Raw genomic sequence first — 12,673 nt, forward strand, 5'->3', positions numbered from 1 at the left:
CTTATGTAGTGCGCTGGGCGGCAGCTTCGTCGTCTTTTCCAACTGGCCATAGCAGGATGTTTTGGCTTCAGGGATGTCGCCGTACTCCTCCAACATGGCGGCCGCTGCTGACGTGATGATCCCCAGGCCGTCCCGAACTCGCGCCTCCAACGGGTAGTCCCAGTCGTCATATGACACGGAAATCATTCCTGACGGAAAGTCGTCAGGAGTTATTTCCGGGTTCCCGGTGGTGAGCGACGGCACAATCCAGATGTATCCGAATCCGGTGAGGCCCAGGGAGCGGGCCTCATCCAGGATGTAGACCGCCTCGTCCTTGGAGCAGTAGAGCAGGACCACCGGAGACTGCACCTTCTTGAGCATGATCTGAGACCGACTGTCTTCCTCCACTGCGTCCAAGATGATGATATTCTGCAGGTCCCAACCCACAAAACTAAAGCAGGGATAAAGGGGACAGGAGTGGATTGTTACTATTTAACTAATAGACAATTAACTTTGCTGAGGTGCTGACAAGAGCACATAATTAACCATTACAATTAATATCGTTGTGAAGTGCGACATGAATACTAAAGTGCTTATTGTCAGGGGAATCACATTAAGGCTAAATGGAATGCAAATGCTAAAGCTGGTCCCGTATAATGATGCTCAGCGGGTTCCAGCCCACACGACTGAAGGACGAGAACAAACACTGGGCTGTTAATGTGAGAGGGCCAACGCAGGGCCTGTGGTCAGAGCGCTAATCTGAACAGTTATCAGAAAACAGCACTGTCCTAAGAATGGAAAACAGCAACTTTGAGCTTCTGTTACACCTCTTGCACAAAACAGAGGCTTATTAATATTGCTTTGCATCTGGATTAACACTGAATACTAAACCGGAATACTGGTGGGAATGTTAACACTCAGTGACGGTTACATACAGTGACAAACACACACACAGTGATTTATTTCAAGACTGTCCTCCTGAGCCCCTGAATACACGTGGTGTGTTCATTATCATAACCAGCACAATGGAAGTACAGTACACCTGCAACTGTATGCCAGGAGGTGCTCCTATGGGGTAAGATATTACCCGCATGGTTGTTCAATCTGTAGTTGTTGTGGTTCATATCGGGTGCTAACCCTTCCATAGTTGACAACTTATATGCCCGGATTACTCAAATACACCATTCTTTGATTTGAACTTTTGCAGTTCAAATCAACTGTGGGAAACAAAAGTTGCTGTTTGTTTGTTTTTTATCTGGTTCTGTAGCCAGTCACTGTCGCTAAAGTGAGCACGGCGAGAAGTAAGACGTGCTCATTAGAAAGATGAAGCACTTGTGGAGTATCTTTTTACTCCAGTGGGACTGGCTGCTCTTTTTCACAATGTCCAGATTGATAATATCCTGCAGCAGCCAGTTTAGAAGGCTAAACAGCAGCAGGGGCAGAGGAAATGGCAGTTGTGTTGGTAATTGTAGAACACAATATGTCATAAACTGGGGGCTCGCCATGGTGTCAGGAGCACACCGATGTGCTCTCACACACACACACACACACACACACACACACACACACACACACACACACACACACACACACACACACACACACACACACACACACACACACACACACACACACACACACACACACACACACACACACACACGGACGGACACACAAAGTGGTGTGTAACACAGAGGGGCACGCCTGGGGAAAAGAGGGAAGCAGTTAAAACCATCATGTCAGAATCCAACAACAGACAGGTAGTGTAACATGAGCGTGATCTGGGACTCGCCGTCCTCTTCCTGCTGTCCAAAGTGATAATGGTCTACAAGTCCCACATGACAAAACTAGTAAAGAGAAACAGCGATACACAGAGACACGGTCACAGAGAGAGGCAGAGAGAAACAACAGTGCTAATAATTGCGGAAGGATGCAATGCTGCCGTGTCCAAAAGAAGGAAAAAAATCCCCATATTTTGCACAGAAGTACCTTCTGTAAGTAGTAAAATGCCTCTGTGGTAAAGTCAGGCTTTGCTCGCTTAGTTCACTGGCGCAATTTTTTCTGCAGTGAATGATGGAAGTTCATTAGTATTAAAACTGTCTGCCCACGACTAAATCGGTTTGAACCAGCCGAAGACTGACTTGGGAAATCGACAAAGGCTTATCGTTTGATATTTTCTCTGATCAATTCTGGTTTCATAAATGATAGAGTATTGTTTTAACATTGAGGTAAACGTCACCTCGGGAGGATACGGATATTGACACACCGGGGCGTCCGTTTGTAGTTTTTCTTTTCATTACAAATTTGTGAAAACGTGGAGCTGTATTTTATGAAGACTACAGTACAACATACTTGTCTGGAGACAGATCAATAGCAAGAGAAAAAAACAATGAAAACCAATGGAAAGGGAACTTAATGCATCTCTAATTCTGCTCACAAAACCATTGGGACAACTACTAATTTCGTCATATATTTGTTCTCAAATCTGATACTTCACTTAACATGGGGTTAACCTGTGTGTGTATCAGCATATAAGTGTGTGGGCAGATTAAAGCTGTACAGAATCAAAGTCTCTAGGCCGAACAAATTCCCTTCCAAAGCTTCCAGGTGCAGAAATAGTGGCCGTGTAGACCTTTTTAAGTGACTCATGTTTCTCAACAGGGAGAACTGTTATGAGGAAAAGATTGGGAATCTGCATATTTAATCAACCATTTGACGACCTGTTGTCGCTCCACCACTGTACTGTGTATAAAGATGGACAAAGTGTCTCCACTTGGTCCAGCTGTGCTAAAATAAAAAATAAAATATCCAGACAACGGACGCCGAATCTTATCTTCTATCTTGTGCTTTTGATGCAATTTGGATCCAGAGTCTGCGCTGAAGTTATCGTGAAATCGCAGTATCGAAGTCCCGCACTCGACCAAATGCAAGTCAGTCTCGACGGTCAATCATGTCGTTTCACCTCCTTTTTATCGCATCCAATGAATCAACTAATCAAAACCACAAATTTTGGCTTCACTTCGGAGGGGCTGTCATGTCGTCCATCTTTACACATACGGTCTGCGCTCTTTCAGCGTCACAAACTACAGACAGGCAGAGAGTTTGTGAAGCCCTGCGTGGTTTGACACAAAGAGTAACTGCTAATGAAAGAGACCGTCCTCAACTGGCCTTCTATATATCACAAGTGCAGGCACCAACCACTGCCAACATCTCAACATCGCCGTACATGTATCATTTTCTTTGACCAGAAGTTATGGCTCGCTGGCTTTTTCTTTCTCTTTCTGCGGACAGCTAAGGCGTCAGTCAAAATGAACTGATGGTGCAGCGAAAAGCCAAGCTGCATGTGTAGCAAAGTCACCTGTCATCTACATGAACTTTAAGAATGCCGATCCTTTCAGGCTTTTCTGTATTTGAAGTGCATTCTGTTTGAATGGGGGAGAGGAAAACACAAGGCCAAAGCATTGCGTACGGTAATTATTTTCCGAAAAAGTGAACTTCATTCCTCGTCTCTGGGGAAATTTGCAGTGATAATGGAGAAGATTACCGACGAAACAAAGAAACGGGCTTGGAGAAATGCCCGGAATAGTAACTCTTCATGAGACATACCTACAGTTCTTGTTATGTTACCAACAGTTTTTCTCCTCGCAAACTGTTGGTTTTGAAAAGGGGATTCAGCCCACTGTAAGTGTACTTGATACTGTAGTCCCTCTGTTAAGGTTATATCTTTTCAAAACAGTCTACGTTGTTAATACAGCATTTTCAGGTCAATTTTATTCTTGACAGGGACTTTCTGTATTATCACAGCATGTGACAGATAGTTTAAGTTTAGTTTTTTATCCTGATGTGGTATCAGTGTAACATTAGTTATCACAGCTTGCATAGTTGTGGTCTTTCTTGTTACAATTGTCTCTCCCCCTGCCTTTTATTTGTTGATTTCAGTTTGTTAATCCAACCCTCTGACCTGAGCTTTGCCAAATGAAAAGTACGTTTCACACATGTTTGTGACACCTGACAATTTAATGTGGACTGGTACAGTACTGTACTTCTTGAGAGTCAACTTCCTCCCCCTCATCTTGTTGGCTACTGTAAGGCACAATCAAATATGTGCAAAAAACAGTCCAAAGTTATTAAAACCACCTGTTGTCTACGGTCGTTTTCAGGATGTTGATGAACTCCTGGTAGCCGGGGAACTTTGACGTGACGATGGAGAAGATGTGCCAGTCGTACTCCTCCATGATGTTCAGCATCAGCAGAGCCTCCTGCTGGATGGAGGCACCGAACTGGAAGAACGTCGACTTATCATCCTGAGAAGAGAGAACAGGGGAGAGGAATGGAGGTAGGGGCAAAAAAAGGGAGGAGAGAGGATAAAGGGAGGGGAAGAAGAGACTTAGTTACAGATTTATTGTCACTTTTCCACCACCAGCCTCTGCCTAATTCAAACTGCATCTCAAAAATATCAATCTCCAACAAGGCAGTTCAGATTTGGCACATTATCAGTATGCAGACTCACACACACACACACGAACACACGCACACACGCACACACCAGATTGAGAGTTATAAGCTTCTCGCGGAAGAAATATATGGATGAGGGGCTCAGAACAATTCAATTAAGCCCAAATTGGATTGGTGCAGTACAGACGGGCCGCAGAAGTCCGTGGGCCTGGTTCTGGGGGGGAACGAGGGTCACGTTCACTGAGTTACTCATATCCACTCCATTTAACCTGACTCAGAATCATTTGCCACTTAATTCAGCCATACCGAGACATGTGCTGGGAGAGAGCCGACAAGAAATATTACAGGTGGACAAATTAACTCTGTCCATTTATGTTGGATAATTTGTTTTAAATGACTCATTTCGGTGTGGGCTGTTGAATGAGGCGACATGAGACGAAAATAGCGAGGGGGGGCGGGCATCATTACATGTGTGGAGCGAGAAAGCTTTACCTTGTCTTTGCTTGTTTATTGCATGAGTTGTTGCTGGGGTGTGTGTGTGTGTGTGTGTAATGTGTGTGTTACCCTGAAATGTCAGAGTGTTCACACATCTTGACACCACTTGTCTTGGGCACTGTAATTATGATAGATTTATAGGTTTGGTGTGTGTTGCGATCTGACAGCTGAAAAAAAACAAAAAACGGGGGGGCTATGTGACACAGGTTGGACCTAGAGATAAGAGACAAAATGAAGATTTAGCCCCAGTGTCAGATGACACCTCTCGAAATGAGGAAAAAAATCACTGACGCACATTCACACTCATAAATGCACACAAGGAAGACAAGGAAGTGCAAGAGGTTGTATGTGTAACTGTCTTTTACAAGTTCATAAAAACTGTCAAATTAATATCCTTCTACTATTTCTTTTTTTTTTTAAATCTGCTTTACACCAGTAGCCCACTGGTCTGAGGGTCTTTTATCAAACAACGATTTTTCCTGTAGACAGATTTCCATCCCTGAGAAGAATATAGGTCTAACAATTGAGGCGGGAGGGCGTCGGGGGGATGACTACACATACATATCCGAGTATAGAAAGCGGGGACGGAGTGTAGTAGTGGATGGTATTCGCAGCAATATCAGTGTGGTGTATGTAATTTCATCTCTACATGCATGACCTGGCATTTCCTTCTCCACCGTGTTGATAGCCTCCGATAATGCGGTAATTCGCTGTTTGCATTACAGTGTGTGTGTGTGTGTGTGTGTGTGTGTGTGTGTATGAGTGAGTGAGCCTGCGTCCTTTTTCTCCATATATCAAGACTCTTGAGTGCTCTTTAATGGTATTGTATCTGTATGTGAGGTTGGCTGATTCGATACTTTGACTCAAGTGCTCTTCAGAGGCTCTCTCTGCAGCCGAGTTTGCGTGTGTGTGTGTGTGTGTGTGTGTGTGTGTGTGTGTGTGCGAGAAAAAAATGCAGCAATGCTCGAGCATGGTGGGATGGGAAGAAGGCCATGCTATAAGACATGCCACTTCCTGTCTTCATCACAGCAGCGGCCGATAATCCTACGCGTTGCTCCAATATACCGAGGACTGTGACCAGCGCAGGGCCAAAGAGAGCACGGAGCAACCATTGTATCTATATCAAATAAACCGGCGGGTATGTAACTATGAAATGTATGGGTTTTTTTTTCTGTTGTTTGTTCTTCAGATATATAGGTACTAACATTTACACTGGCCAACAAAACAGTTTGTCCACAAGCGCCGCAAATTTCTTCTTGGATTCCGTCAATTATTTTTGGTTGATTTAGCCACTGTACTAAACACTGCTCATGCCCAATAAGCTTGTGTTCCCCATTGCTCCTCATTGGATGCTGCATGATCGAATTTACCTATTAATTGTATTGATTTGAGACATATGGGAATTCTTTTGAAGCGTGAGAGCAATTTATCCTTCTGTTTACTGGCAAATTCCTCGACCCCTTGTTTTTACTGCACTGCGACAATAAATTGATACTTGAGGCAACATTTATGCCCAATTAATATAGCACAGGCTATATAAAGGATCCTGCCTCAGTTGTATTTTGCCAGTATTTCGTGTCTGTATGTGTGTGTGTGTGTGTGTGTGTGTGTGTGTTTGTGTGAACGTGTCCTTGCCTGCTCGTGTCTGTCTGTTAAGGATTCAAGCTCCAGGCACCACGGGTGAGGAAGACAAAATCGACCATGTTCCAAACAAATAAATCCTCCTTTTACCAAAATATTTGCTCTTTTCTGGTCTCACACGAGACTGGGCTCGTGCCTGCGCTAGTTTCTGCAGGCCAAGCCACGTCTCATTATTTCCACCGTATGACATCATATCAAACACAACAGAACCCAACTGGACTGAAGAGATTCGGTTCAGGCCCGGCTCAATATATCCTCATGTTATGCAAGTGCATGATCTCCCGCAGTGCTTCGAATGAGAAAACGGTGAGAAGGACTTGAGTTTATTCTCTCAAAGCCCGGCAGTTTATGTTGGCCAGACACAATTCTCAGACCACAGTCTCCTCTGGTGAACACTGGGGAAGTATAGCCACTCTTCAGGACCAAGCACTGACAACGAGCTCGGAATAAAAGAAGAGAAGCTCACTACCACGTCCTTTCTTTTTCTGTCATGTCTCTCTCTAGTTTCTCTTTTCTCACACAAACAGGAGTGGATACAGATATATTGCATTATATGCTTATGTTCAGCTCCCGCTTTTTGTGTGTCCACACTTAATTGATTTATATTCTTGTTTTGTACATTTCCAACATAGCCCATTCAATTTTTCTTTATTTTGAGAGATTTGGGAATGTAGCTGAGTGAGAAAGAAAAGGCAGCAAGGCTGTAAAGCTGGAGCTCAGACTAGAGGGAGTTGGGGATGATTTAACCCTGACTTGCCTCACAAAGAGTAGCAGAACCTTGGTCCAAAATGCTGTAGTGTGAGGGGTTTACAGAGCTCAACACTATAGACCTTTTGAATTGGCGAGCGCGATAACAAGCTACTGTACTATTTTGGGGGACAGCTGTGTGTCGGGATTTTATTACTCCTGTAGTCTGAGTCCAGCTTAAGTAAGAATGGATATTGCAAATAAATGTGTATGTGTGTGTATGTGTGTGTGTGTGTGTGTGTGTGACTAAGAGAGCGCAGACGGAAAAAGTTCCATAGAGACATGGAATTAGAGACAATCAACGAGGGATTTTTGGATGTGGGGCAGAGAGAGAGAAAAGAAAAGAGAAGCGATGGGTAGAGCAGTGAAGAGACTGATGGTGACTAAGCAGCGTGTGATTGTTTCTAATTGGGACGGCTCACAATCCGTGACATCAGAAAACAGCCAATCATATCCTCTCATTTCACCCTTGTCAAGTGTGACATGTCTCTGCTTTCCGCTCACACCTTCAGCCGGCGTCACCCACACATACAAACAAAGACACACACACATACATACATAAACACACAGTCTGTCATCCGCATCTCTTTCCCTCTCGCTCCGTCTATCACGTTCACAGTCTCCCTCACTCTCAAATTTCCCACTCTGTTGCATACAGTACACACACAAGCACACGCACACATGAACAGGAAAAATTTTGCAAATGCACAAACCCTGCAGGTGTGTCTAAGTTGAGATAGAGGGGAGTTATAAATAGTAGTCCTCATATCCTCTGCTGCTGATAGCATCATGCACTGTCTAGTCTGATGACACACACATACAGAAAAATTCTGCTCCTTTGCACGCACACATAAGCGCGCACACACACACACACACACACACACACACACACACACACACGCACAGTGTATACCGAATCGGGAATGTATCTTTTGAGGTGCACCAAAGATTAAGGCCTGGTAGTATATGAACGTCAAAACCTGCACATTTTTGTCATATATGATGTCATATTCATCCACATATCACCTCAATCTGCCACAGACACCCTTGTGTGTGTGTTATCTGCTGCGTATGATAATTTCATGATGTCCACTGGAGGAGAAACCGATACGACAAAAATTCCATGGTGGCCGTTTTACTAAATATAAACAGACAGGCATAAAAATAGCTACAAAAAAATTGTGAGAGAGGATTGTCTGTTGTGGAAACAAAGCTCAAAATGTGAAGCATTCAGCACTCCCCACATAAACCACACAGAAACGGTCACTACAGCCTAAAACATAAAAAAGTGAAAATATAACAAATTACTGTGTAAATCCTGTCACATCATCAAGAATTGGTTTTGTGAAAAAAATCATGTTCTCACAGGAAATCAAAGGGACTATATCTGCAATGCAAAACTCACCAATGACAGGATTTGAATTGGTTTCACAAAATGGTGAGAGTTGATGACCAATGCAAAACATCTACATGCTATTACATAATGCAGTTTCACATCGCTTCATACTGTATATTGAATGTGACAATATATCAACAGCGTGCCAAGTGGCTGCTGTCCTGAGTCCAACATTTTGTACAGAGTTAGGGTTGCGCTCTGTGGTGACATCAAAAACTTTGATTGGCTGAGGCAGTTTTATTGTCCCAGGAACCTCGAACAAATAGTTTGTCTCAAGCTTTTTTTGGCAAAATCAGGAGGTGCATATATCGTGGAGGTTTTTCATCTTACAATTTTGCATGTCTATATTATCTCTGTGTCTGCGGGGGTTGGATTGGCACTGAGACATCATCAGATCGGCTGGTGCCAAACAGATAAGAAAATGTATACACCAATTCCAAATGTGCAAAATGTGTCCGCTTATGGGCTGGCACCACTCTGTTCTGTTACCATTATTAAGAGGATAGGACAGTAAAAATCTGTAGTACAACAGTTGAATCAAGGTGAATACATTTTTAATTCAATAGCATCACAAAAACTGTTGGTGCTAAAAGAAATAAAAACTTTAAAAAATACATATATTTCTAATTGTGAAAAGCTCAGTGCATTCAGATCGATCAAACACATTTAAAACACATCAACTGGCAGGCTCGCACACACACACACACACACACACACACACACACACACACACACACACACACACACACACACACACACACACACACACACACACACACACACACACACACACACACACACACACACACCAGTCCTGTGTAATATCTGCTGCTCCTGTGAAAACCTCATAGCCTGGTGATTTTATTTTCACTTTTGCTAAAGACGTATACACATTTCCCTGTGGACTGAGAAAAACCTTCTGAATTCATTGGTTTACGGTCCCTTTAAAAAACAGTTCGATCACGGAAACCTGATGTCACCAAGCCACAACGGCGTTATCAGAGCCTCAACATCGCGAAAAGAGTGAAGAGCAGACAAACTGCTTCCATAACCTCACAAGCGGGATTCAAGGGGCAATAATATGATGGACAGATTCATATTAACACCTTGCAAAAGCATTTGTTAAGTTGATTTGAACCCTGCAAAAAAGGGAAACAAACTGCAAATGCGTGTATGTAAAAGAGAACCTCCTTGATATCATTGTATTAACAATGTACCTTTAACGGCGTCTTTTACTTACAACGTGTACGTTTACTGCAGTCCTCTGTAAAAACGGCTCTGTCAGACTGTTTATTAAAGTGTCCTTTATAACAATAGGCAGATCTTGTGGTGGCACTGTGAGTAGGAGTGTCTGTTCTTTAAGTGGGTCTGTGTGTTGTGGAGAAAGGCTGTCGGTGTGAACAGAGGCAAGCATATATCCTTTGTTTGTGTCGGATAATTACAGAGAAACGGTTGCTTTCAACTGCAATACAGGCAACACTCACGCACACGCACACACACACACACACACACACAGATTATTAAACAAGGCTGCATTTGACGTCAATGAAGAATATTTTTGGCATTAACGCAGACCATGTCAAATAACACACACACAGGGAGAAAGAGACCCATTTGTGTGTGTGTGTGTGTGTGTGTGTGTGTGTGTGTGTTAGTAGCTGTGTTTCCTTTGTCAGGACTTTTTAACAAGCAGTCGAGCCCCCACGGGGAAACACTGACAAAATAACATCATCCCTCTCTCCCTCTCTCCCGTTGTCTCTCTGTGTTTGCCCTCTTCTCCCACTCACTCTCTTCTCTAATAAGTCCAGCATCTTCCTCTCAGTGTCTTTCTTTCTTTTCGTTAACTCTCTATCCAGGGGCTCTGTCTTTTCTGCCTCGCTCTATCCATCTCGCCCTCTCCCACCCACTCGCCATCTCCTCTAATAAGGCCAATATTCTGCTCCAGCCCTCTGGGACCTCACCTTACCCCTAAACAGGAATAGCTGTTATCAGTGCTGGGAATACAGCTTCACAACTTACCCAAAAATCATATTCGTAAAATGAAAAAGCCACGTACGATACGGCTTGATGTGTAAATTGACGCAATTATTCAATTATCGTTCAATTTGTAGAGTGACTAATTATCATATTGGATGTTGGTTGTCAGACTACATTCAGATGTGACGAATGAGTTCCCAGGACCCCCAAAAGGGGAAAGGATAAAAACCTCAGTGGTCGAGTGATTAGCCGGAAAAGGAGAGGAGAAAAAAATACACAAAGTCATGTTTAATTTCCCAATCTTTGTTGTGAACATGCAGGAAAAATACACAGGCACTAGAAGGTGAATGCAGCCGTGGATTCTCTTTAGACCACATTACTCTTGGTCATCTGATGACTCAACTCTCTTCCTCTGCAGCTCTGCTTGTTATTTATGACCGCATCATGATGCCTGCCGTCGCTACACTTCCACATCTTGCGCATTTCACACCTGTCACACGCACAGAAATTGCTGGTGTCATAATTACAGCCTCCACAGACATGGCACAGTTTTTATTAAGAAAATTATCATCACTGTCAATATTGCCATCATCAACGGCCATAACCATCATAATTAGTCACTACATCTCCTCTCATGATTTCTTCATTTTATCCTTTTCCTTCCTTCCCTCCAGCTCTTCCATTCACGCTGCCTTATTATATCCCGCCTCGTCCCTTTCTTTGGTTTTCCTTCTTTCCTTCCTTGTTTTGTATCCTTCATTATCCTTAACTACTGCCTCAGCGCCTTTCACCACTTTGTTATCTGTCCCACCTCACACGTCAGCAGGTTTTTGAATGAACCATGGAGAGGCAGAGAGAGAGAGAGAAAATCCCACTGGATGAGTAAAGGTGCTAATCACAATAAAATGGAATTTTGAATTAGAAGTCGCTGCGCAGTCTGATCTTCAACGCGGTGGTGCATTATTGAATACATAAGCAATATTTCAACGTGAAAACTCTTTGTCAGGATTACTTGTTGGAACATGTTGTCTTTTTAAAGTGCTGAATGAAGTCATCCTGTATGGAAGGCATTTCATGTGCAGCCTTAAAGGGTTTCATAGAATTGCAGTGCTAAAGATGAGAGTTCACCGCACGGTGGCAGGATGTAGAAAGATGAAATCATGAACATGATCTAAGGAACCCTTTATTAGGAGAGATAATGCAAAGGAAAGATTTACCCCGTGCACATTAACTCAAACATAAAGGCACAATTATCCAGCACGCACACGTGGTCACAGTGATTCTTGTGCACACACGCATACATACACACACACACACACACTCCACTCAGAATAAAAAAGGGATTTATAAATCGCGTGCGTATCTGTGCCAGAGGGCTGTGCATCATGCCGAGTTCATTCCAAAGACACAAACAACATAATATAAACGTCATCTCAAACAGAATGTAAGCGCACCCACTGCCCAGGAGCAAAACAAGAAAATCAAAAGGCCTCAAAGGCCCGATTTACACGGAGCAAAACACCTAGACCTACATTTATGGAGTTACAAAGCAGCCGAGAACACGGGCCGAACACTGGATGAGGTGATGTGAGTATTAGCACGAGTGCAACTAGTGGAACGTGGGAAAATAAGGGTGGGACATGCCACTGTCCATTGCCAATGGCTAACAGTCATCACGGTGTTGAAAAGCCCCCACCCTTTGACAGCCTGGCTCACCCTGCCACACACTATAATTCCAGCGTGTCTGCTTTACTATATAACCATTTAAAATGATATAACAAAATAAATGTAATACTTATTCTTACGCTCATTCATTATGTGTCATTTTCTGATCGTTTTTTTTTGGCCCTGATCCGAGTCTTTTAATATTGGGTATCTGCCAAGGTCCAATTCCCCCCTTAAATGTCTATGATATAGTCTGTATCTGACACAATGAAATAACGCAGCTGTTAAACTAGTTCATCTCATTCACGTTATTTTTAT

The 12,673-nt window shown here is 43.2% G+C and overlaps 1 protein-coding gene across 1 annotated transcript in view; it reads right to left on the bottom strand.

Moving 5' to 3' along the window:
- grin2aa (glutamate receptor, ionotropic, N-methyl D-aspartate 2A, a) overlaps nucleotides 1-12,673 on the bottom strand; it is a 126,316-nt gene that overhangs the window by 44,394 nt on the left and 69,249 nt on the right. The window contains exons 4-5 of the mRNA XM_035616311.2: nucleotides 4,117-4,283; nucleotides 2-430 (exon numbers count right to left, since the gene is read on the bottom strand). Coding sequence (XP_035472204.2) covers nucleotides 2-430; nucleotides 4,117-4,283 — 596 coding nt within the window. The remainder of the gene's footprint in view (nucleotide 1; nucleotides 431-4,116; nucleotides 4,284-12,673) is intronic.

Source organism: Scophthalmus maximus, chromosome 17 (assembly GCF_022379125.1).
Source record: "Scophthalmus maximus strain ysfricsl-2021 chromosome 17, ASM2237912v1, whole genome shotgun sequence".
Taxonomy (NCBI): Eukaryota; Metazoa; Chordata; class Actinopteri; order Pleuronectiformes; family Scophthalmidae; genus Scophthalmus; species Scophthalmus maximus.